This window comes from Armigeres subalbatus, chromosome 2, assembly GCF_024139115.2.
Source record: "Armigeres subalbatus isolate Guangzhou_Male chromosome 2, GZ_Asu_2, whole genome shotgun sequence".
Taxonomy (NCBI): Eukaryota; Metazoa; Arthropoda; class Insecta; order Diptera; family Culicidae; genus Armigeres; species Armigeres subalbatus.
In genome coordinates, this window is record NC_085140.1 from 373,571,868 (window position 1) to 373,592,653 (window position 20,786).

The following is a 20,786-nucleotide window of genomic DNA, read 5'->3' on the forward strand; positions in this document are numbered from 1 at the left end:
AATAATTTTCTGAGATTAGCTCAATATTTTATTTATTTTTCCAATCTAATTTTAAATTTGCCCCTCGAATAATAAAAATGAAGCTACAAAAATCGAGGGGGCGGTGATAGAAAAATATAATAATATTTGTTCCGGCCTAATTGAAAAGCGCCCACGCCTAGTTATAATTGTTCCGCATATGAATACTCTTCTAAATTAAAATTATGTTTTAAGAAGATATCAGTCGATATTGTATCAAGCGATATCGGATATCATATCGATAAATTTGATCCGATTATATCGATATTATTGATGTTAGTATTTGCAAAGTGTTTGTTGTAGACCAATCAATAGAAGAATGTGCAGGTTGAGGAGCAAGGCCGGTTTATCAACTTCAGCATAATCAACGTTCATATCCCTTACTCCGGAAGCACTGGTGATGATAAGGACGCATTCTACGCGGCACTCGTATGAGAGATTTGATCGCTCATCGCTCGCCAGGAATCGTGTAGTTCGCCTATAAGAATGGTCAGCGCCCACCGGCTGACGAACGGCCTACGACTAAGGGAAGATCCATAAAATACGTCACCCAAGAATTGGCGATTTCCAGCTCCCACCCCCTTCGTCACGCTTTTTGTAACAAACCTCTATTTTTTTGTAAGGATCGTCACGCTGCTTTGAGCCCCCCCTCTCCCGTAGAGGTGCGACGTACTTTGTGGATAGTCCCTAATTGATGTCGCCACCTTCAAGAATATGGCCTTTTATAGCACCTTCTTCCGCGCGCGCAGAAAGAAAGAATCACAAACTGGTTGATGGATGGCACTTTGTCTTGTCTTGTCTTTGGCAAATTGTCTCGACTCCGCTGGGCATAAAAGTATCATCGTATTAGCCTCATGATATACGAATGCAAAAATGGTAACCTGGCTTAGAAACCTCGTTAATAAGTTAATAACTGTGGAAGTGTTTAATGAACACTAAACTGCGAGGCGGCTCTGTTCCAGTGTGGGGATGTAATGCCAATAAAAAGAAGATGAAGACTTGTCGGAACCGACGCTCGCCTCGGTACGACATAGAGCGACTAATGCAACCATGTCGTCGCCACTGCTTACGCACAGTATCTCGAAACAGCTATGCCGGAAGAGGATGAGCTCGATGAGGCCCCTTTCGAAAACTGCTGGAGTACAGCAGACATTAGCGATGCAACGGCAAGCAACGTTGAGTATGTGGGAAGGAACGATTGGTGTGAATTATTCGCATCTCGAAAAGTGCAGACAGATTCTGGAGAAGAACGGCGTAGCGCGAGCGGTCGCATTGTAAATAAGGATCCGGCATCACGTGGAACGCTATAGACGGAAACATAGACAGTAGAACCGCCTCTTTCAGGAGAAAAAACGCCACCTGTAAGAAGCGGGGTACGAGGGGATGGAACAGCTGAGCCATTCTCAAGAAACACGCAAGCTCTATCAGAAAGTCAACGCATTCCGGAAAGGCTTCGTGCAGCGAGCCGAGATGTACAAGGATGAAGGTCTATTAAGGAAGCGGAAGAGACAGCTACGACTGTTTAGCGGACTAAAGCAACCCGCTCATACCTTGAGCAAAGTTAAGTATGTCATTCAACAGCTGGTAAAGATGATATCGGAGCTGAACTCATCATGGTGGTCCCAGAAAAGCTACCACTTGTTTGCTCATGCTAATAACAAAGACCACATTATCACCTCCGTCTGCTTTTTTTTATTTTGTTGAAAGAATCATTGCTGTAGGGTCCACCTTTGGGGCTGCTGTTGAATCCTGGTGTAGTCGCCTTATTGATCCCATGGTTATCTATGCATACCATGCGGCATGCAGGGAGGCCATGCGAGGGTTGACAATTTCGTGTTCCGAGCCAGATCAGCGATAGTCAGGAAAGAGCATCTGAGCTTACCCCACGCAGTTTGACAACTGTGTGACAGACCCGCCATGGTTTTATGGGACGGAAGACAACCTGACCATTAGACTATTCGCCGTTCCAGGTCGGTGTCACCCGTCCCTACTAGGAGAATAGAATGTCCAGGTAGACTACCGGCCCTAGCTTCACAGTATTACAATATTCAAAGCACAATACAATAACATGCAGCTAGTATGCCATAATCAGGATCTTACTGGCATCGATCCTGATGGTCCGATTGGCACTCCCGTTGGGCTCGTGCGCTTCAAGCGGCATACGGTTGCTTTGCGGATATTTGTGGCTTTTGGAAGAAGTTTGGCAGAGCCCACTTCCTAAGCCCACCACCTCCTAAGCAGGGCCCCTTACTCGCAGTCACTTGTGGAGGGGTCGTAAAGCCCTTGGACATAGTCGCGTAGGGGGTATACCTGCCTGGATACCTAGTTGGCTACAGCGTCGATACACCTATGCCTGGCGTATTGTAGAGCTCCATAATCGTCGGTCTTGGGCGATGTTCCTCTAGTTTTCCCGAACGTTCAGGGTCCTCAGGTCCGATTCCACCGCGTGCAGCCAGCGTGTTCCTGGACTTCTATGAAGTCGCCGGCCCCTATCTGGTTCTCTGTTGAATATTGTTTTCACTATTCTTTCTTACGACATTCGCACTAAATGACCAACTCACTGAAGTCTGCCGTATTTTATAGATTCATATTATACTGGGGTATACCCTATAAGGGGGGGGGGGGGGGTTATACCCTATAAGAATTTGGAAAAAACACATGATTGGGTAATGGTTGGGTCGAATGGAGCAGAACTGGGAGCACGGCCTCAATCGGTCAGCATCCTTGCTTTACCACTGCACGGAAGAAAAAAAGTACCTAAAATTGTGTATTTTTAAACTTACTTTTGAGTTATTTTTTCTCTTCTCTTTCATCCACTCTTTCTTTTGTTGTCAAAAACAAAAGAGCCAAACAATCCAACGACGCCAGTTCAATACGGGAAGCCAATTTTGAGTTTTATTACCTGAGGTCGAAATTGAGTGAATTAAACTTACATTTGGGTAAATAAATTTTTCGTTGGGTACTTTTTTTTAACAGGGAGTAAAGGCAAACTACTTCGACCCTACTTAGTCAATTTTGGCTTCCCGTACGGATATTCGAGGTTGGGTGAATTAAACTCACTATTGGGTAGTTTATTTCTTCCGTGTGGGGATCCATCATGACAGCTGGGCTGTCATTGCGATAGAGCCACACGTCAGCACAAAACGTTGTTTTTTTTATGAGATATTGCGAGAAAAGATTCGGCTGCCGGTGGGACTTTAACAACCCACACTATTCCATTAATTACACGGACGTATTACCAATTATACAACAGCTGCCCTTGCAAGAAGTTGTTCCATAACCAGCTAATAACGATGGGATATCAATCAATTCCCCGTATCCATCAAATCTGATTTGGCAACATTTCACACCTTTTCTCTTTACCCAACTATTAGGTTTTCAGCGATCGTGTACGTACACGCACGTTTCACTCACACTTTTACTCGGTTTGTTTGCAACCACGAGCAGCTGTCACGGCAAAATCAAATGGGATTGTTTGCAACCACGAACCTGCGTTCGTGTTGGTGAGAAATGTCGGCGAGACCCTAATGTGCATCAGAATAGAACAACCACGAACAACAGTCGGATGCGTTTGAATCACAAACATGTGTTTCTACACTGCAAAAATTCCACACATTCCATTTATTGGCATTGTTTCTCCTTTGCTCCGTCGAATGAAGTGCATTCCTGATTGCAGCCATTCTATATTCCACCTATCTATGATCTCTTTCATGATCCAGTTTTTTATATCTTGCGCTGGAGCTTCTCTAGTATAAAGTCTTGCTGATCTGCCGACCCCGGCAAGGGTATCTGCGTTTTCACTGCCTTTCCCTCCGCAGTGTCCTGGGATCCAAATGAAAGCTGTTCCGCTAGGTGCCAACTTCTGGATTTCCTGAATCCAGGGATGTTTAGCTGTTTCAAAGAGTCAGGACACTGGCGGAAAAAATGGTACATGGAACTGGAAGTTGATAGGAAATACCCGATGATGCGTCCGATACTCATAATCCACCGTTCCCTTCCACTCGAGATCCATCCGTATAGTGAATTTAATGATTGACATATTTTGAATGTTGTAATTCCAGTACGGATCTCACTAGCGCCAAAGAGATGGATCCGCCCTTGAGCTTGTTTTTAATTGCCATGTCGACAAGCAGACTTCAGCTACCGGCGGGAGCTCTTGGTTGACAGAGATTCTCAGGAGTCTGTTCGCCTCCTCCAGGAGGGAAACTCCTTCCAGTGATCCAGTAGTTTTTTCGACGAAGCCAACGGGTCTTTTACATATAATGGAGGTGATAAACTTATCGAAGGGTAGTCTTCCACTTTCTACGCAGGCTGTCATTCCCGGAGTAGAGGGAAGGGTAAACGGGGGCCAGCTTGCTTATCAACTTGTCGGATGCTAGACAGGTCAATTCGATGCCATATGTTAGTCGGGAATCGATCGCCGCCTTGCTAACGCGCATCCGATCGATTCGTTTCATGATGTCTTTTGGTGAGCGTTCGTAGTAGATTGAGTCTAGATTGGCATTTCTCCTTTAATTCGTTGTATGTTGAAATTTTCGTTGAAGGATAGATGTCGATCTATCCGTGTACCCCCAGGACTCGAATCGATTTTCTAAAAGGCAGGATGTTACCATCGATGTGAATAGAAGAATGAAGAACACGATTATTGGACGGACATACGTGCGTGTAGGCTCATTTTTCCACACTCAGGAGAAAGCCTACGGAGGTGGTCCACCGCAACACTACATTCAAGGCTGCCTTAAGTTTTCTTCTAAGAGCTTTTACTGTGCATCCCACAATGAGCAGGACGATGTCATTACAAATATACAAATACAAATATATGTTTTTCTTTTGGCAGGTTTCGAAATATGTGCTCCGTTCATTCGAACGAGAAACAGGGTGACGGTTATGACCGACCCCTGTGGCTCGCCTGTTTCTTCTCGAAAGTGATTCGAGCGGTTGTTTCCAATGCATACTTGGAAAGAACGATTCTGAAGAAAAAATTTTAGGAAGTGCATAATATGTCCCCTGAGGCCCAATTCTTGTAGCTGGGCTCAGACATCGGGCATCCAGGCTCGATTGTAAGCCTTTGCTATATCCAACGTGGCAAGTTCTGCGTGCTGTTCAGCTTCATTGGCATCTCGGAGTAAGTACTTAATTAAGGGTAGCAAAATATGTGCCCGCCCCGTGTCCGGGTCGGAAGGCGTACTGACGATGGTTAATATAGTCGTTATTTTCCTAGTAATGAATTAGCCGGCGATTTACTATCCTCTCCATCACTTTGTAGATCTGCAATCTGTATCGATACAATTCGTGAGCGAGACCGGCCTAAAATCTTTGGTCTCTCTACCGGATGTGCCATGTTTCTGGATTGGGACAACCAGGCTGTGTTTCCAACTGTTCGGGATACAGTTACTTTCCCATTAATCGTTAAGATGCCGCACTAATGTAATCTTGCCAACCGGGGGTAATTTTTTGATCGTCCGTTAGATTTGGTCAAAGCGAATGGCTGACTAATCTCTGAACACTCTACATCTTCCAATATTTGGATGTCGTTCAGAGAGGTTGCAGATATTTGTTTAATACGACAAAAACGTTCATCGTGTCCTTCGAGTGCTGAGAGAGATGCGAAGTATTCTCCCATTGCATTAGGTGTCCGGATCCCGTGTAATCGTTCCGTTTAACTTTATTGCCATTCCGCGGCATTTGCGCTTACCACTCAAAGAATTGACTTTGTTAAAAGGTCGCTAGTCGTTTGATTGGCATTAATGCTGTTATGAAAATTTTCCCAGTTTGCGTTTTTAGCATCACGGATTATTTGGCGACATTCGTTTCGCTTGGCTCTGAAGTCAGCGCGTTCCTTCCATCGAAAGTCGTTTTGCCCTCCTCAAAGCCTTTCTTCTAGCCTTCACTGCAGCCTTGATATCGGGTGACCACCACTGTAGTGATTTAGTTCCTGGTTTGGAGCTGGTTTTATCAGGGAATTGCGGATACTTTACTGTTTTACTACTTTATCATACTATATTACTACACGCAGAGAAATGTTTTTTAAACTCAATGATATTATGTATAAAAACAACAAAAATAATTATTGTTCCCCGGCTAATAATTTTATTTGTTGAATTCAACAAAAAATCAGATTTGATTAGACGAAAAATATTGTTGTTTCTACAATGTTCCAAAACAGCACTCAAAATAAAAATTGTTGAATTTACAATATATTTTTTTGTTTGTACAAAAAACATTTTTAATCCAAAAAGAAAAATTTTTGCTTTCAACAATATTTTTCTTAAATTCAACAAAAATAAATATTGTAATCAAAAATTTATTTTGAATGTTATATAAAATGTCTTGTGATTATCAATTATTTTATTTTTGGGTAGGCTTCGTGTGGAAAATAAAATTAAAATAATTATATTTGTATTTTTTTTTTCAAATATTTACTCCACAAACTAGTTTATAATATACTGGATTAATGATTACTGGATTGCATTAGAAACAACAATGAAAATTTTTGAATTAAATATAGGGGGAAAGACGGCTTTGGCAGGTTTTGTTCTATTACTGGCAGGTGGTTTTTGTCGACCAAATTTTATGAAATTTGACCACAATATTCTTTGATTTGCAAAGAATGTTTAGGCCAAATTTGAGCCTAGTCAGTCATAAAAAACCCCCCTGCCAATAATAGAACAAAACCTGCCAAAGCCGTCATTCCCCCTATTTCAGTTTTGATTTTAAAAATAAAATATTTGGGTTTAAAAAATATTTCAATAATTTTATTTTTTAGTTCAAAAAGGTAGATTTTCTCTGCGTGACTTTATCAGGGAATTGCGGATAGAGCTGCTCGGTGAAGAGATTCTACGAAGCCTTGGATTTTGTTTCCGTGCGAATTCAACAGCGAATCAGTCACGGACTCCCGGAAGAGAGTCCTATCGGCTTGGTTATATTTCCATTTTGATCTGCGTGATCACTGCCCATGGTGTCATCCTCAGCGTTCCAGAGCAATCTGTTGACCATATTTGCACTGGCGAAAGATACATCAACTGAAGAGCCCCGCAGATAGGATACGTTTGCGTTGCGTTTGAGACATTTCCCATGGGAAAACTGTCAAACGCAACACAAACGTATCCTATGTGCGGAGCCCTTGAGGATTCTCTTTGCACACTGGTGTATGTAATTGAACCGTCGTTGAGGACCATGAAATTCAATGCCTCTACTACTAGCATTAAAGTTGATCCTCTGGTGTTAACTTTAGGACTACCCTATGTCGAATGGTGACCATTTGCATACCGGCAACGGGTGTTTCAATATTGGGACCATTCGCCTGCCATGAGTCGTATTTCTGGGAATCCGTTAGAGCATCTAGTGGGATAGCGTTTATAACCACCAAATCCTTGATTTTAGATGGGATAGCATTGGTTAATAATCGTCTCCCAACTGCACTTGCTGACGAACACCGGGAGTTGGCCTTCGGTTCCGGTAAGCTTGGGATATTCTGCTGGTATAACGGGTTTAATTGTTCCTGTCCATCGATGTCCACATGGGGGAGAGTGAGGTTACCACGCGACCCATTTCGTGCATGAATGTGTTTGACATTTTCTTCCTGGAAATCCTTATGGAGGAGAGTTATCACGCGACCCGATAGAGCATTCATTAACTTTTATTTTGGAGGCGGCTAACAAGAACTGATGAGAGATTCTTGATCCTGGCTGACTATGGCCATCAGCTTCATCGGGTATTTGAGCTCCGAATTCAATAGGTGACTGCTGCGGTTGTTGATTTCTGTTATTTGAAACGTCTTCTTGATTTTGCTTGTTGAGATTTTGGACTCCAATGTGCTTTGTGGGATACATTGTAGAAATGTAGAAGGGATTACGAAGGGAGAAGCATTGACAAGGATGATCATTTAAGACAGCGTTTCATTCTCCACTCCGATATGAGAACTCAAATAGATTGCCGAGATCAAAGCAATCACACGCTGGAAGTGACCAAGACCATGTGATGAAGTCTGGAGTACCCGAATCGTCGCATCTTTTCAGTCATTTAGCTAGAGAGTGTATCAACTTGGGCTTTGAGGTCTGATAAACTAATATCCTTACCAAAAGAAGCAACGCCAGCCAAAGAGCGGACACCGATATTTGCCTCAAAGATCTTCCTTGCTTCGTGATATTGGATGCCTTGGTCAACCCTTATGTGCTGGATAGCATCTTCCGATTGGTATGCAGGGCACCTTCTGCTTCTTATTGCATGGCCGTCGGATTTGCAACGTGTACAATAAGTAGCATTGGTTCACCGTTCCCCATCGACGTGTAGCTGACCACAATTACCACACGTCATGTTTTCCTGCTTGCATCTTGCCTTAGCATGACCGAATTGGCAACATTGGTAGCACATCATGGGCATGACCGAGTCTTAATTCTCATATAACCAATATCTATGTGTTCGGGGCGTGTTGTTCCACTGACGGTGAGTATTACCGTGGGAGTTAGTTCTCTGCCCTCGTTGGTCTTCTGGGTAATACGTTTAACATCAATTATGTTTTGGTCCTTCAAGCATACCAATATTTCTTCTTCCCCGTGGATCTTCAAAAGCGCCTGGCAACTTATTACACAAGGGGTAGGATTCAGTCCTGGATGAAGGGTTACTTTAACCATTGTGCCATCATTTAAGTGGGTCATGGAGAGCAGTTTATCGATATGCTGTTTACTCCCCGAATAGAATGATATTATACATCTATTTTTCTAGTTATCGTTTTTTGATTACAGCGAATTGTAATGGAATTTTTAATGGAATCATAAAAAGTATCAAACAATAATTATACTACGAATAATATTCACGATAGCGTCTATAATAATTTGATTTTAGATGATACACTCAATGGGCCGTTAAGTATCGTTACCATTCAAAAAGGCCAATTTTTTCATATATTTTTATTGGGCGATTTTACCAGATATCATTAGCTTATCATTATTTCTTTTTCTTGCAATGATTCGGAGTATAATCGATTTTAACAAAGAAGATTAGTAGTATGAGATTTCGTAAAACGAATTCCGGACCAAATAATTATTCAGTGTTTAATCCAGATTGAAAAGCGTGTAATAATTATTTAATTATATGATAACCGTATTATAGGTTGTATAATATTATTCTACGAACTACGATACTGGATATGATAATTAAGAAGGTTTTTTCTCAGTTTATAATAAATAAATGATCATCAAACAAGTTTTATTTTGATAAGAAAATTATTTTGAGCTTTTTAGTGGAATGTTTTCACCTGTCATAAGACAAGTTTAAACAATCCCATTGAATTCCACCACTTAATTGTATCCTGACAGATACGTATTTCGACCTCAACAGTAAGGCCGTCTTCAGTGTCTTGTACACACTGTGAACAATTAATTTATCAAATCAAATTATTATCACAGTGTGTTTATCAAATTAACAAGTACAAGACACTGAAGACGGCCTTACTGTTGAGGTCGAAATACGTATCTGTCAGGATACAATTAAGTGGTGGAATTCAATGGGATTGTTTAAACTCGTCTTATGACAGGTGAAGTTTTATTTATATTTAATTTCCCATCTTCTTATATAATTATTATTTACCATCTTATATCATATTGAAATGTTGATATTATCATCAGTGCCTCTTCGCAGATTTCGATGGTGCTGCATGTTCCTGTAAGAAATCAAAGAAAACAATGAATACCAGCTTGAAATCAGTCCTGGATGTGCATTTTTCATGCCCCAATTTCTTGATAAGCATGCCCCATGGAATAATTAGAACGCCGCTGAATTTATATTACATGGTTATTAAGCCCATCATAAACTATTCTCACCTTCGTTTTTTCGCTGCTCAACCACATCCGCTCGCGCAATGGCGTACTGTTTCCCGGTATGAGGTTGAAATTTCTGGAAATAAACAATAAAGATATATTATTCAATTTTTTGTATAATATAGTTCATACTTACATGCATTATAATCCGTTTAATTTTAGGTTTTCTTTCGCACAAACACATTGCACACCGCCATTAACTTCGAAAAAAAACTTGAATGGCAGTTGGATCTCTTGTCGATGCGTTTGTCACTATCACACTGAAAAAGAAACAACTTCATTTCTGTGTTGGTGAATAGCTAAATTATTTATGGTGAGATACGTATACAATAATATGATATCAGGTAATCCTAATTATAACATGTATAATCTGCAAATTATTATATATGATCGTGGTTTTATTTCTGTCAATCATATAATTGCATATAATTGTACAAGTATCATACAGTTTAACATGATTACATGTGGAATGGAATGCCAATAATATTAACCATTCGGCGTACCATTTATTTCTATTCGGGTCCTTTGAGCGCGAAAGAGGGGCCCTCCTTAGCCGTGCGGTAAGACGCGCGGCTACAAAGCAAGACCATGCTGAGGGTGGCTGGGTTCGATTCCCGGTGCCGGTCTAGGTAATTTTCGGATTGGAAATTGTCTCGACTTCCCTGGGCATAAAAGTATCATCGTTGTTAGCCTCATGATATACGAATGCAAAAATGGTAACCTGGCTTAGAAACCTCGCAGTTAATAACTGTGGAAGTGCTTAATGAACACTAAGCTGCGAGGCGGCTCTATCCCAGTGTGGGGATGTAATGCCAATAAGAAGAAGAAGAAGAGCGCGAAAGAACGTCTCTGCGCTTCGGAAAAAGGTCCCTCTATCCTACCGTTGATGAATTTTTCGATTGATTGCCTTACCACAAAAGGATGATCAGGCATGCTACCGTGCGCTACCGTCTACTGATTCCATTTTCAATATAGCTAACTTCCCATGCGCTTGCCGAACGGGTCCATATACGAAGGCAAACATGCTCCAGCGTATATTCAGTCTATGTAGTTGGAAATCCCTCCTCCAGAATCATTGATGAGGGGTGGGAAACCCGCATCTACCGACATTGTGTGGTGTGGACAATTGTCACATTTTTTTCTCAGTGTAGAGAGAAAAGGTGTGAAATGTTGCCAAAGCAGATGGATACGGGGAATGAATTATTGGCAGTGGCTGATTTTCTACTAGCCGCAGCCACATCCAGGCGCTATAGTATATGCACAAAATAGCCAGCAAGAGTTAACCGCCAGAAATTTGTATGGCGAAAGACATCTAACGCTGGTTTTCTTAAAATTAGGAACTTTTCATGAAAAACTATTTGGTACCGGTTATGAGGGATGGTGTCCGCTACTACGCATACCAAATATTTTTTCGATTAAAGTGCTTAATTTTGAGAAATCGAACCTTAGATGCCTTTCGCCATACTGATTTCAGAAAGTTAACTCCTTGTGTGCCGCTGTAAGCACGCTCAAAGTAGTCGATTCATTGACTGATATCCCATCGTTATTGGCTGGTTATGGAACAACTTTTCGCAAGGGTAGCTGTTGTATAATTGATCATACGTCCGTGTACATAATGCAATAGTGTGGGTTCAAGTCCCATCGGCAGCCGAATCTTTTTTCGCAATATATCATAAAAACACGTTAAATTGCAAACTTAACTATAGTGCTGTCCAATGAGCAGCTCGAAGTTGTTCCCGTCCTGCTCGTTCTTTTTTGTCAACAAATGGGCAAGAGCAGGACAGGGAGAAACTTCGAGCTACTTCAAGCTCTCATTGGACAGCACTTATGTGTATCAAAATTGAACATCCCTTCCATTTTTTTTAATCAAGTTCAAACTTCGTGTTGCATATTGTGTTGGTGGCAGATTGTATTGAAATTAAAATTGAAGTTTTCGAATAAAATAAATTGAACAAAGCAATCGACTTCTGAGTACATAGGGGCCTCTCTTTATCTAAATGTGAGCTCGATATACAGAACGAAACGGACAAAAGAAACGATTCGGATACGAATTTTTGCACTCAAAATAATCTTCACTTCATATTTACCTGAAAATAAATGTTATTCTCATCCACCATACTTTTCACGTAAGATTGACCTGAATGATACGTAACCTCAAATTTTTTTAGCTCTGACGAGTTACGTGGAAAGTCAGGTGAATCTGACTGGATTTCCCCGTACCAATGGCGTGAAAGTTTGAAATAGTTACGTGATCGATTAGGTGAAGCTGACGTGATTTCTACGTACAGATTACGTGAACTTTTAGTAAAAACTACATGATTACCGGTAAGTTTTACCTGGTATTCCAGTATGTCTAAAAAGCATTTTCAGTAAATTGTACTAGATTTTAAAATAAATAAAACATAAATCACTAACTGCCCACTAATTGGGGGAGTCATTTGCGTAATTTCGATGCACTTTATTAAGAGCCTTGCACATAGCATACGTTTGCGTTTGACAATTTTCCCATGAGAAATTTGTCAAACGCAATCGTATCCTATATGCGGAGCTCTTTAATTCAAAGGATGAATCGATCACTACAAAATAAAAATTTAGTTTTGTTTGTGAGCTGTCACATTAAATTGGATGCATAAAAAACGTGAAAACTCCTTTTCCAATTAGAGGGCAATATTGAATATTGGAAATTTCAACGGACATACATTATGTTTTCTATTTATTATACACGTTTTAAAAATTGTCATTATAATTATTCTTAACTCTAAACTTATATGAATTATCAATACGATGCAGTGATATGGGCTGGCTGTCGAAAACATCAATACCAATTAGCTCGACTAACTTGACCCTATTTATGGCTGGATATGCTAAGAAATGTTCGTTGTATTGCCCTACGCGCCACATTTGTGCTATCAAATACAATGAACCCTCGTGTAACATGATTTCAACAACATTCTCAGAGAGCGCTTGTGCTATGTGCTGTGCCTGTGACTGTCCTACTGCAGATACTTGAGGACGAACCGCTGACGGGACGAGTTGGCAAGTCGAGTCGGGAGCTTCTGGCGATGGTTCTGTTAATCCAATGACAAAATAGTTCGAACTTAGATTCTCGATCGGTGCACGATTTTCAGATAGTATTAACGACAAGGGCTGCGATTGTTCTCCTACGGAAATCTGATTGATTGCTGGTGGGCTAAGTCGAGAAGTAGCTTGACCAGATGATGGCGAAATAATTCTTTCTTCCTCGGCTGCAGGTAATGTCGATTTCACAAAACAGTTCCCACTTGAAATGTCCAGTGGCACTAAAGCTGTATCGGACGCTGCGGCCTGAAAAATCTGTTTTTCTGTGAGTATGTCAGTGCGAATTACCGACGCTGTGGATTGACAGGGCGCTCGGCAAGAAACATCGACTGGTGGGTCAATGATTTCCTTCGGAGTTGCAGGTGGTTCCGCTGCAAAATCTTTGTATATGCACCAATTCACTAAGCGCTGTATAGCTGGCTTCTGTGGGAACAAAAAACCACACTTGAACGTAAACATAAAACGATAATTTTTCAAATATTCTTACATTTCGAACTCTCCAGGACTGCAAGAGCTCGTAGTAGTATGATGAATCAAAATCAGTGTCTTCCAGATCCAAAAGTCGTAAATAATCTCTTAACTGTTCTTCAGAAATAGTTATAAGGCTTAGTATACCTATTCCAGAATCTAAAACTGAAATAAGTAATATTATAATTGATTTGCTTAATATAAACATGAATTACCGTCCAATTTTTGCAGTAAAATGCGTGGAAATTGCAAATCCGTCAGAAGGTTATTTATTAAATCCGCACTCGACGCCATTTTGATTTTTTTTCTTACCTGAATATCACGTAACGCAAGCTGTAACACTAACACAAACTCATTCAAATTGTGTACATACACACACAGTTATATTCACCTATTTTCTTTAGTAATTGTGGCGTGAATTTCAGGTGAATATTACTAACGTCAAGTAACAATCGACATTTCTTCCAAAAATATCAGTTTTTTCAGGTGGATATGACATGAGGATTATTTAGAGTGTGGTACATTGATTATGTAAATATCACTAGAGCCACATGTTCCTACTGGACGTACTTGTGGTTGTGAGTTTCCAGTCCATGATAATTCAGATATTCGACGGATGTCGACACCAGGCATTCGCGAGGAGAAGTGGATGAACGCTGTCATCAGAGGAAAAGTAGAATCACTGAAATTTAACATGGCAAGGTATAGCCAATGGAATTGAAAATAATTTTAAAAATTACAAACAGAGATTTTTTTGAAAATGATTTATTAGGCTGGATTGGAAATTCAATAAACATTAAAAGTACTGCCATCTCCGGAATCATTTCAAGAAAAAACTTCATGGCCATTAACAATCAAATTAATATATGTATAATGTAGATAATCAAATTTCTAACCTCACGCTACAAATTATTTGTAAATAAAAATCATTTTGAAATTTTGAAAATTATTTTGAGAGCTGCATCCCATACCTCGCTGTGAATTTTTTTTCATGATTCTACTTTTTCTTTTGATGACAGAATTCATTCTTCTCTTATGGCCCGTTTACATATGAGCTAGTTCTAGCGGACAATGCACTGTCTGAGAATACTAGCGCGAAATTAGCATAATGTAAACAGGAATTGTCATGTGCTAATAGTGTTTACATTATGCTAATATCGAGCTAGTATTGTCGGACAGTGCATTGTCCGCTAGAACTAGCCTATATGTAAACGAGCCATTAGCGTATTGAAGCGGACGAGCATTGATCTAATTCATTCATAGCATCCTATGCCAGTGAGTGAACAGCCTTGCTCAGATGGATACCAAACAACGATTATGAGCGAATCGTTGCTGCGTAATGGCCCGTTTACATATACGCTAGTTCTAGCGGACAATGCACTGTCCGACAATACTAGCACGAAATTAGCATAATGTAAACGCTTATTAGCGAGGACAATTCCTGTTTATAGCCCGTTTATGGCCCGTTTACATATAGGCTAGTTCTAGCGGACAATGCACTGTCCGACAATACTAGCGCGAAATTAGCATAATGTAAACAGGAATTGTCATGTGCTAATAGTGTTTACATTATGCTAATATCGAGCTAGTATTGTCGGACAGTGCAATGTCCGCTAGAACTAGCTCATATGTAAACGGGCCATTACATGTTCGCTAGTTCTAGCGGACAATGCACTATCCGACAATACTAGCGCGATATTAGCCCAATGTAAACAGGAATTGTCCTCGCTAATAAGCGTTTACATTGTGCTAATATAGCGCTAGTATTGTCGGATAGTGCATTGTCCGCTAGAACTAGCGAATATGTAAACGGGCCATTACATTATGCTAATTTCGTGCTAGTATTGTCGGACAGTGGATTGTCCGCTAGAACTAGCTCATATGTAAACGGGTCATAAACAACGAGCAACAGAGTTCGCCAAGCCAAACTTGGTATGGTATCAAGCTGCTGGGATGGAAAAGAGAAAGTATCAAAGCCTCCCATGCAGTATATCAGAGTTCCATTCTCATAGCGGACTTAATTTTACTAATGTCTGAAAAGATTTTTTTAACAGCGTGTGATAACAACACTCATTGTTAGGTTATCAAGTGATTTGCCTCGCTCAGTTGTCCCCCATTGGTGAGCGATGAAGATCTTTAAACGTTGAATCAACGAACGCCAAATTTCAACGATCTAGAAAACATCAGCGATTAGGCCGCTGTAGATAAAGCAAAACCATGATTTTGAAATATGTTTTATTCTTTTAATAAGCATTTTTAAATTGATGTACCTAGGTACAGTATCACCCAGTGCCTATTTTGTTTTTATACTGCCGTAAGAAACTGTCAGAATGTGCGTGAAGAATGAATCGCCTGTTTTGAGCGTGCTTACAGCGGCACACTAGGAGTTAACTTTTGGAAATCAGTATGGCGAAAAGCATCTAATGTTTAATATCTCGAAAATGAGCACCTTAATCGAAAAAATATTTGGTAGGCGTAGTAGCGGACACCTTCCTACATAACTGGTACCAAATAGTTTGTCGTTGGAAGTTTCAACTGTTGAGAAAACCCGCGTTAGATGCCTTTCGCCATACAAACTTCGGATGGTTAACTCATGCTGGCTATTTTTCACATATACGTTAGCGCCTGGTGCTGGCAGCGGCTGGTAGGAAACCAGCCACTGTATTTGATTCATTTCGTAGCTTTTGAGAGCTTGAAGTCTTTGAAAGATGGATGGTAATTTGGGAGATCCGATGGGTATAAGAAGGTGTGCTGCGCAGCGAGCAGAATGGATCGATCAGGTAAAAGATTATTTGCGAACCGCCCGTGACTATGTGGTTGGTAACGTGCAGCTATGAACCGAAATAGAGACATATTTTGCAACGTAACTATTCTAATTATCTAAAAAAAATCAAACATGATAAAATACTGCTGGGAAAACAAGCGACTTTGTTCTATGTTGCTTCAGATTAAAACTAGAACAGTCTTCGAAAATTTGCAATGATACTGAATCACTACTGATCTTACTCTAAGAATTGATTTCTCGAAGTTAGGCGCCTTTATGAAAAATGACCTGGTAGGCGTAGTAGCGTATACCTTCCTCAATATTAAATAATACCCAAAAGTTTTTCGAAATGTTCCTACTGTTGAGAAAACTTGTATTAGATGCTGCCTTTTCGCACATATCTATACGTTAGCGCCTAGATGCTGACAGCGACAGTTAGGGAACACCTTAAGTTAATTTTCTGTGTGTTGAAGATCGTTGTAGGTACATTTCTGATTAACCTTTCGAGTGACTTCATGTATGAGCGTTATTGTCGTTTCTACTTTAACGAAAACCGTATCAAAGTATTCATTGTTATTTACTCTCTTTTCCATCCGCAACCTGGATACATACATATACGTAAAAAAATAAGACTTATCATTCTCATAATTTCTTTATTCTTGAATATTTCGTTTGATTTTTGCATTCCCTCGTTCCATTGATTACAATGTTCTATCAAGTATGCTACCAAAATTTTATTCCTTACAATCTTCCTGAACCAGGAGGTAGCCTAATGACATAACGACCTAAACGTTTCAAATTACATTCAATTTATGTGTTTCACCTTTTATGTTTTTATTTGGTAATTTTTAAAAATGTTTGTCTATTTTGTGAAATAGTTGGTTCCCAATTATAAAACAATACACATTAAGCCTCCGAGTTGAGGTTTAAACACCACAAAACAATTTAATTATCAGTCACTAAGAAACACCAAAATAAGAATATTGCAAGATTGCTTATGGTTTTTGTTGAATATTTACGGACTAGTACAGTGAAAATAATGGAAAGTCATTCAACTTAAAGTTCGAACTAATTTTACAATGAGTGACTAAAACAAAAGGAAACGAACCTATTTCACAAAATCAGGATTCTGCTCGATCTTGTCGGAGAACTGCAGATGACTATCGATGATTTGGAACAGCTCCTGAGGAGCAGGAATGCGGCCTGTCTCTAACTTCGACCAAACTGGCACGTCGTTCAGAGCTATTTCGAATGCTCCGGATGATATAAGCTGGGAAGAAAAAGCACGATTAGTATTTCTCTCATTTTTATTTCAAAGAAAACCGTATACAAACCTGCGCTTCCAGCATGTTTCCGAGGAAGAACACCAACATACATGCGTATATCTTGTTATCCGTGCACCAGCGCCACCAGGACGGCATCGGTTGGCGCAGAAATCCAAACAGATCGAAGTTGGAGACAAGAGCAATAATCATCAGCAGCTTCGTGACGAGCAGGATCTTCGAGAGGTACATGTTGAAACCGGGTGGGTCATAGTTACCCCCACGGATCGTAATTTCTGGATATTTCTCGTGGATGATGTTATAGTACTCGTCGAAAGCTTTCCGATAGCCACAAGAGTAGCTGTAAATATTGTAATTGTGATCATTGGCTTATTAGTATGGTTCGCATCTTTTCAACCAGCATAGCATAATTGATTTATTGATCTATCTGTGGCCTGGTAGGCCTGAATTCAGAATTTAATTAATAACAAAATTGGACAATATGTAGGTATGTATGAGAAAAGCCAGTGATAACTGTGGATGGATGTTCTTTTCCATCAGATAAAACACGTCATGAGGGTCATGAGAGACAATAGATAAGAAATAAATCAAACACCGGATACTAAACCCGTCTTATTCACTCACCAGTACATGAAAGTCATCGTCGCACCGTAGCCTCCGACATTCTGGCTAAACTTGGTGATTGGTATCTCCTTTTCGGCACTTCCGCTGGCCGGTGCCAAGCTCAGTAGGACGAAGCCCACACAGAGGACCGTAAGCAAGGAGAAATATTTTCTGCTGAAAGTGTGCCACATTGTGAATATCACTGCGATTTTACGCACTAGCAATGCTATCCTGGGCTCGAATGGATCCTTAATTGGATTTACACGTTTCACCAGTTCTGCGTAACCAGAATATTCCAATTTTTTCCCGAGAGCTATATTTTTCAATAATCAGCTTTGACGTTTACTTTCACTCTACCACTTTCTTTCAAAATCCGATCGGATCGGACACGCAAAAAAATATACACGCTCCTATAAAGTGCTGTACACTTTAATCCGTCCCACTGGTCGAAGCCTCTCGAATTGAAGGGCAAAACACTTTAGAAAAATCGAGCGTGCCCCATTTCAAATCCAAACGCAAAACACTTTCAAACTAAGGGTTCCCAGTTGTAAAAATAAAGTTTTTTTCTTTTTGAATTGAAATGTGAAACTCTTGGAATGCAAAGGACTCGACCATCTCATTCAAATGATTTTGAATTAAATTAAAAATTAGGTCCATTTGAATTAGAAATGACATTTTTATTGAAACAAATTTATTGGATTTATTTGAATCTTTTATTTAAAAAAAAAATCTTATTCACTTTGTATTCGTTACATGATTGCTAAGCCTCAAACGCAATTCAGCGGAACGGCAAGATTTGACAGAAAATGTTTGAGCTAACTATCAAATCCTGCCGTTCCGCTGCATAGGGGGGCTTAATATTCACAGCTACGGAACTAAGACATCCAGCTAAATTACCTTCGTTACCTTTTACATTTAAATCTACCAATTTATCTTGTTCGGCCTTGATAATTATCTAAGAATGTTTCCTATACGTTTGAAAGCAGCAGCTACAAAAGATGGTGAAGATCCGGTACCTCGTTCAACCGCCGTTTGCTAGTTTGCAGTTCATGCCGATTTTTTTTATAATAATGATGTTTTCTGGAAAGAATCAAAATCAAAAATATGCACTTGTAATATTTGCTACAGCAAAAGTGAGACAAATTGCGATTTCTCTGTATTCTAGCTTCAATTTTCAACAGAGAAATTTTCAACACTAAATTCGCTTTATAACGTATTCATATGAGATTGTACTTACCTGTTGTAACACAACGTATTGATCTGACGCATTATTGCGAACCATATACCAGATCTATAGATTTATAGACTTGATTAAGCGATTTAAATCAAAATTTTGCGTATGGGAATAGATGTGCTGACATCCATTTTGTAATAAATTAATCAACAATGCTGCTTTTCCCGGTAGTGTCTATCACAGTGAACTTAAAGTGTAAAACACTTTCGATCGAATTTGTTTTGCCGTTGACATCAAAGTGAGAGTCATCACATCAAAACAGGTTTATCGAAAGTGTTTTGCACTTGGAAATCGCTGTAACAGTCCAGTAGGGCGAATCAAAGTGTTTTTCACATTCAATTTAAGAATAACAAACTCGATATCAAAGGGTGACTTAAAACAGTATTTCGAAGCGTCGAATACGTTGAATTTAAAGTGTAGAAATATTGATATACAACAGAAACACATTTCAATTTAAAGAAACATGAGCACTTTAGTTCAATGGGTGAGGACATTTTGATCGAGAGTGTCGATTATTTTCAGTGGAGGGATCGGATGATGCAAATGCAGTGTTGCTAATCGCGAGGAAATTCTACAAACTCTTTCCGAATTTCCCGTCAACTGATGATCATTCGCAAACGAGTCACGCACGAGGCAACTTTTTTTTATTATAGGTATATCATTACAGTTTTTATTGATTAATTTCCAAATAGAAATAAACCATTCAACGAATCGATAAAATTGTTCAATTTCTATAGACCAGTGCATGATGACGTAGGTTGACAGTTCACAGAGCTTTTTCACCGGGACTTAGCCTCTGGCGAAGCTTCCGATAAAATTGTTTCGTCATTTTATTCGCATGTAGATGTCCTTTGCGATTGATTTCATGCTGAATGCAAAGAATATCATTGAAATATTCGGATCGCAGCAATTTTAAACTAAAAATATGAATTTTAATTTTCTCCTCATCGATTTTTCTTCTAACACCTTGTAAACAAGCTCTGTGAACTGTCAAATAAGTGAGGTTAGATCAAGATCTTGCATTGGTCTATTCATGGAATGATAATTATTCATGTATCAGCGCTTTTATGATACGCAGATGAAAAATGATAAATAAAATATTTGGCGAAATAACTTGTTGCACTTCACAAATACACAGTTGATTTGTAATACACTGAAAATAATCTAAACGCTCGAAATCCGGATTTCGGTGTTAAATCTCGATTAACTTTTCAAAAGGACCTAAGTAACATTTTTTTCATGAATAATATTATTTCAATATTATTGTACCGCTCATAAAAAATCTACTCCCCCGCTTATTTAAAGTCGCAACGAAAAATAAGCGCCAGATAGTTGCCTAAGAAAAACATACCTTCAGATAAAAAGCTTCTTTGTTATTTTTGAAAATTTGGCCGGATTCTGACGATGAGTGCTTTGATAGCACGTGCTATTTGTATACAATACTGCGGATACATTTTACACATTTGAAGTTGGTATCGTGTTAAGGACATAGTTGGAAGAGTACCACGATGGCAGTCAAT

At 39.6% G+C, this 20,786-nt stretch overlaps 2 protein-coding genes and 1 long non-coding RNA gene across 3 annotated transcripts; all 3 read right to left on the reverse strand.

Annotated features, from left to right (window-relative positions):
* Positions 1-9,556: 9,556 nt before the first annotated feature.
* Positions 9,557-10,660, reverse strand: LOC134217246 (uncharacterized). The gene is made up of 4 exons (XR_009980960.1): positions 10,340-10,660; positions 9,973-10,096; positions 9,840-9,912; positions 9,557-9,679 (listed from the first exon to the last, which is right to left on the reverse strand). It is a non-coding gene; the product is annotated as an uncharacterized LOC134217246 (long non-coding RNA).
* Positions 10,661-12,506: 1,846 nt separating this feature from the next.
* On the reverse strand, positions 12,507-13,676 carry LOC134210122 (uncharacterized). Its single transcript, XM_062686148.1, has 3 exons — positions 13,598-13,676; positions 13,402-13,547; positions 12,507-13,337 (listed from the first exon to the last, which is right to left on the reverse strand). The coding sequence occupies exons 1-3, from the start codon at positions 13,674-13,676 to the stop codon at positions 12,564-12,566; spliced, it is 999 nt and encodes a 332-aa protein (XP_062542132.1). The 3' UTR covers positions 12,507-12,563.
* Positions 13,677-16,779: 3,103 nt separating this feature from the next.
* Positions 16,780-18,423, reverse strand: LOC134217247 (thioredoxin reductase-like selenoprotein T homolog CG3887). The gene is made up of 3 exons (XM_062696018.1): positions 18,054-18,423; positions 17,481-17,769; positions 16,780-17,416 (listed from the first exon to the last, which is right to left on the reverse strand). Exons 1-3 carry the CDS (start codon positions 18,221-18,223, stop codon positions 17,255-17,257), a joined length of 621 nt encoding a protein of 206 aa, XP_062552002.1. The 5' UTR covers positions 18,224-18,423; the 3' UTR covers positions 16,780-17,254.
* Positions 18,424-20,786: the final 2,363 nt, after the last annotated feature.

Bases quoted from the DNA above. Each gene is read 5' to 3' on its own strand.
- LOC134210122 (XM_062686148.1), bottom strand. From the start codon at position 13,676: ATGGCGTCGAGTGCGGATTTAATAAATAACCTTCTGACGGATTTGCAA. The intron at 13,548-13,597 runs GTAATTCATGTT...TACTTATTTCAG, and splicing joins TTTACTGCAAAAATTGGACG to TTTTAGATTCTGGAATAGGT. The intron at 13,338-13,401 runs GTAAGAATATTT...TTGTTCCCACAG, and splicing joins AGTCCTGGAGAGTTCGAAAT to AAGCCAGCTATACAGCGCTT.
- LOC134217247 (XM_062696018.1), bottom strand. From the start codon at position 18,223: ATGTGGCACACTTTCAGCAGAAAATATTTCTCCTTGCTTACGGTCCTC. The intron at 17,770-18,053 runs GTGAGTGAATAA...CAATATTTACAG, and splicing joins ACGATGACTTTCATGTACTG to CTACTCTTGTGGCTATCGGA. The intron at 17,417-17,480 runs GTTTGTATACGG...TTTTCTTCCCAG, and splicing joins GAAACATGCTGGAAGCGCAG to CTTATATCATCCGGAGCATT.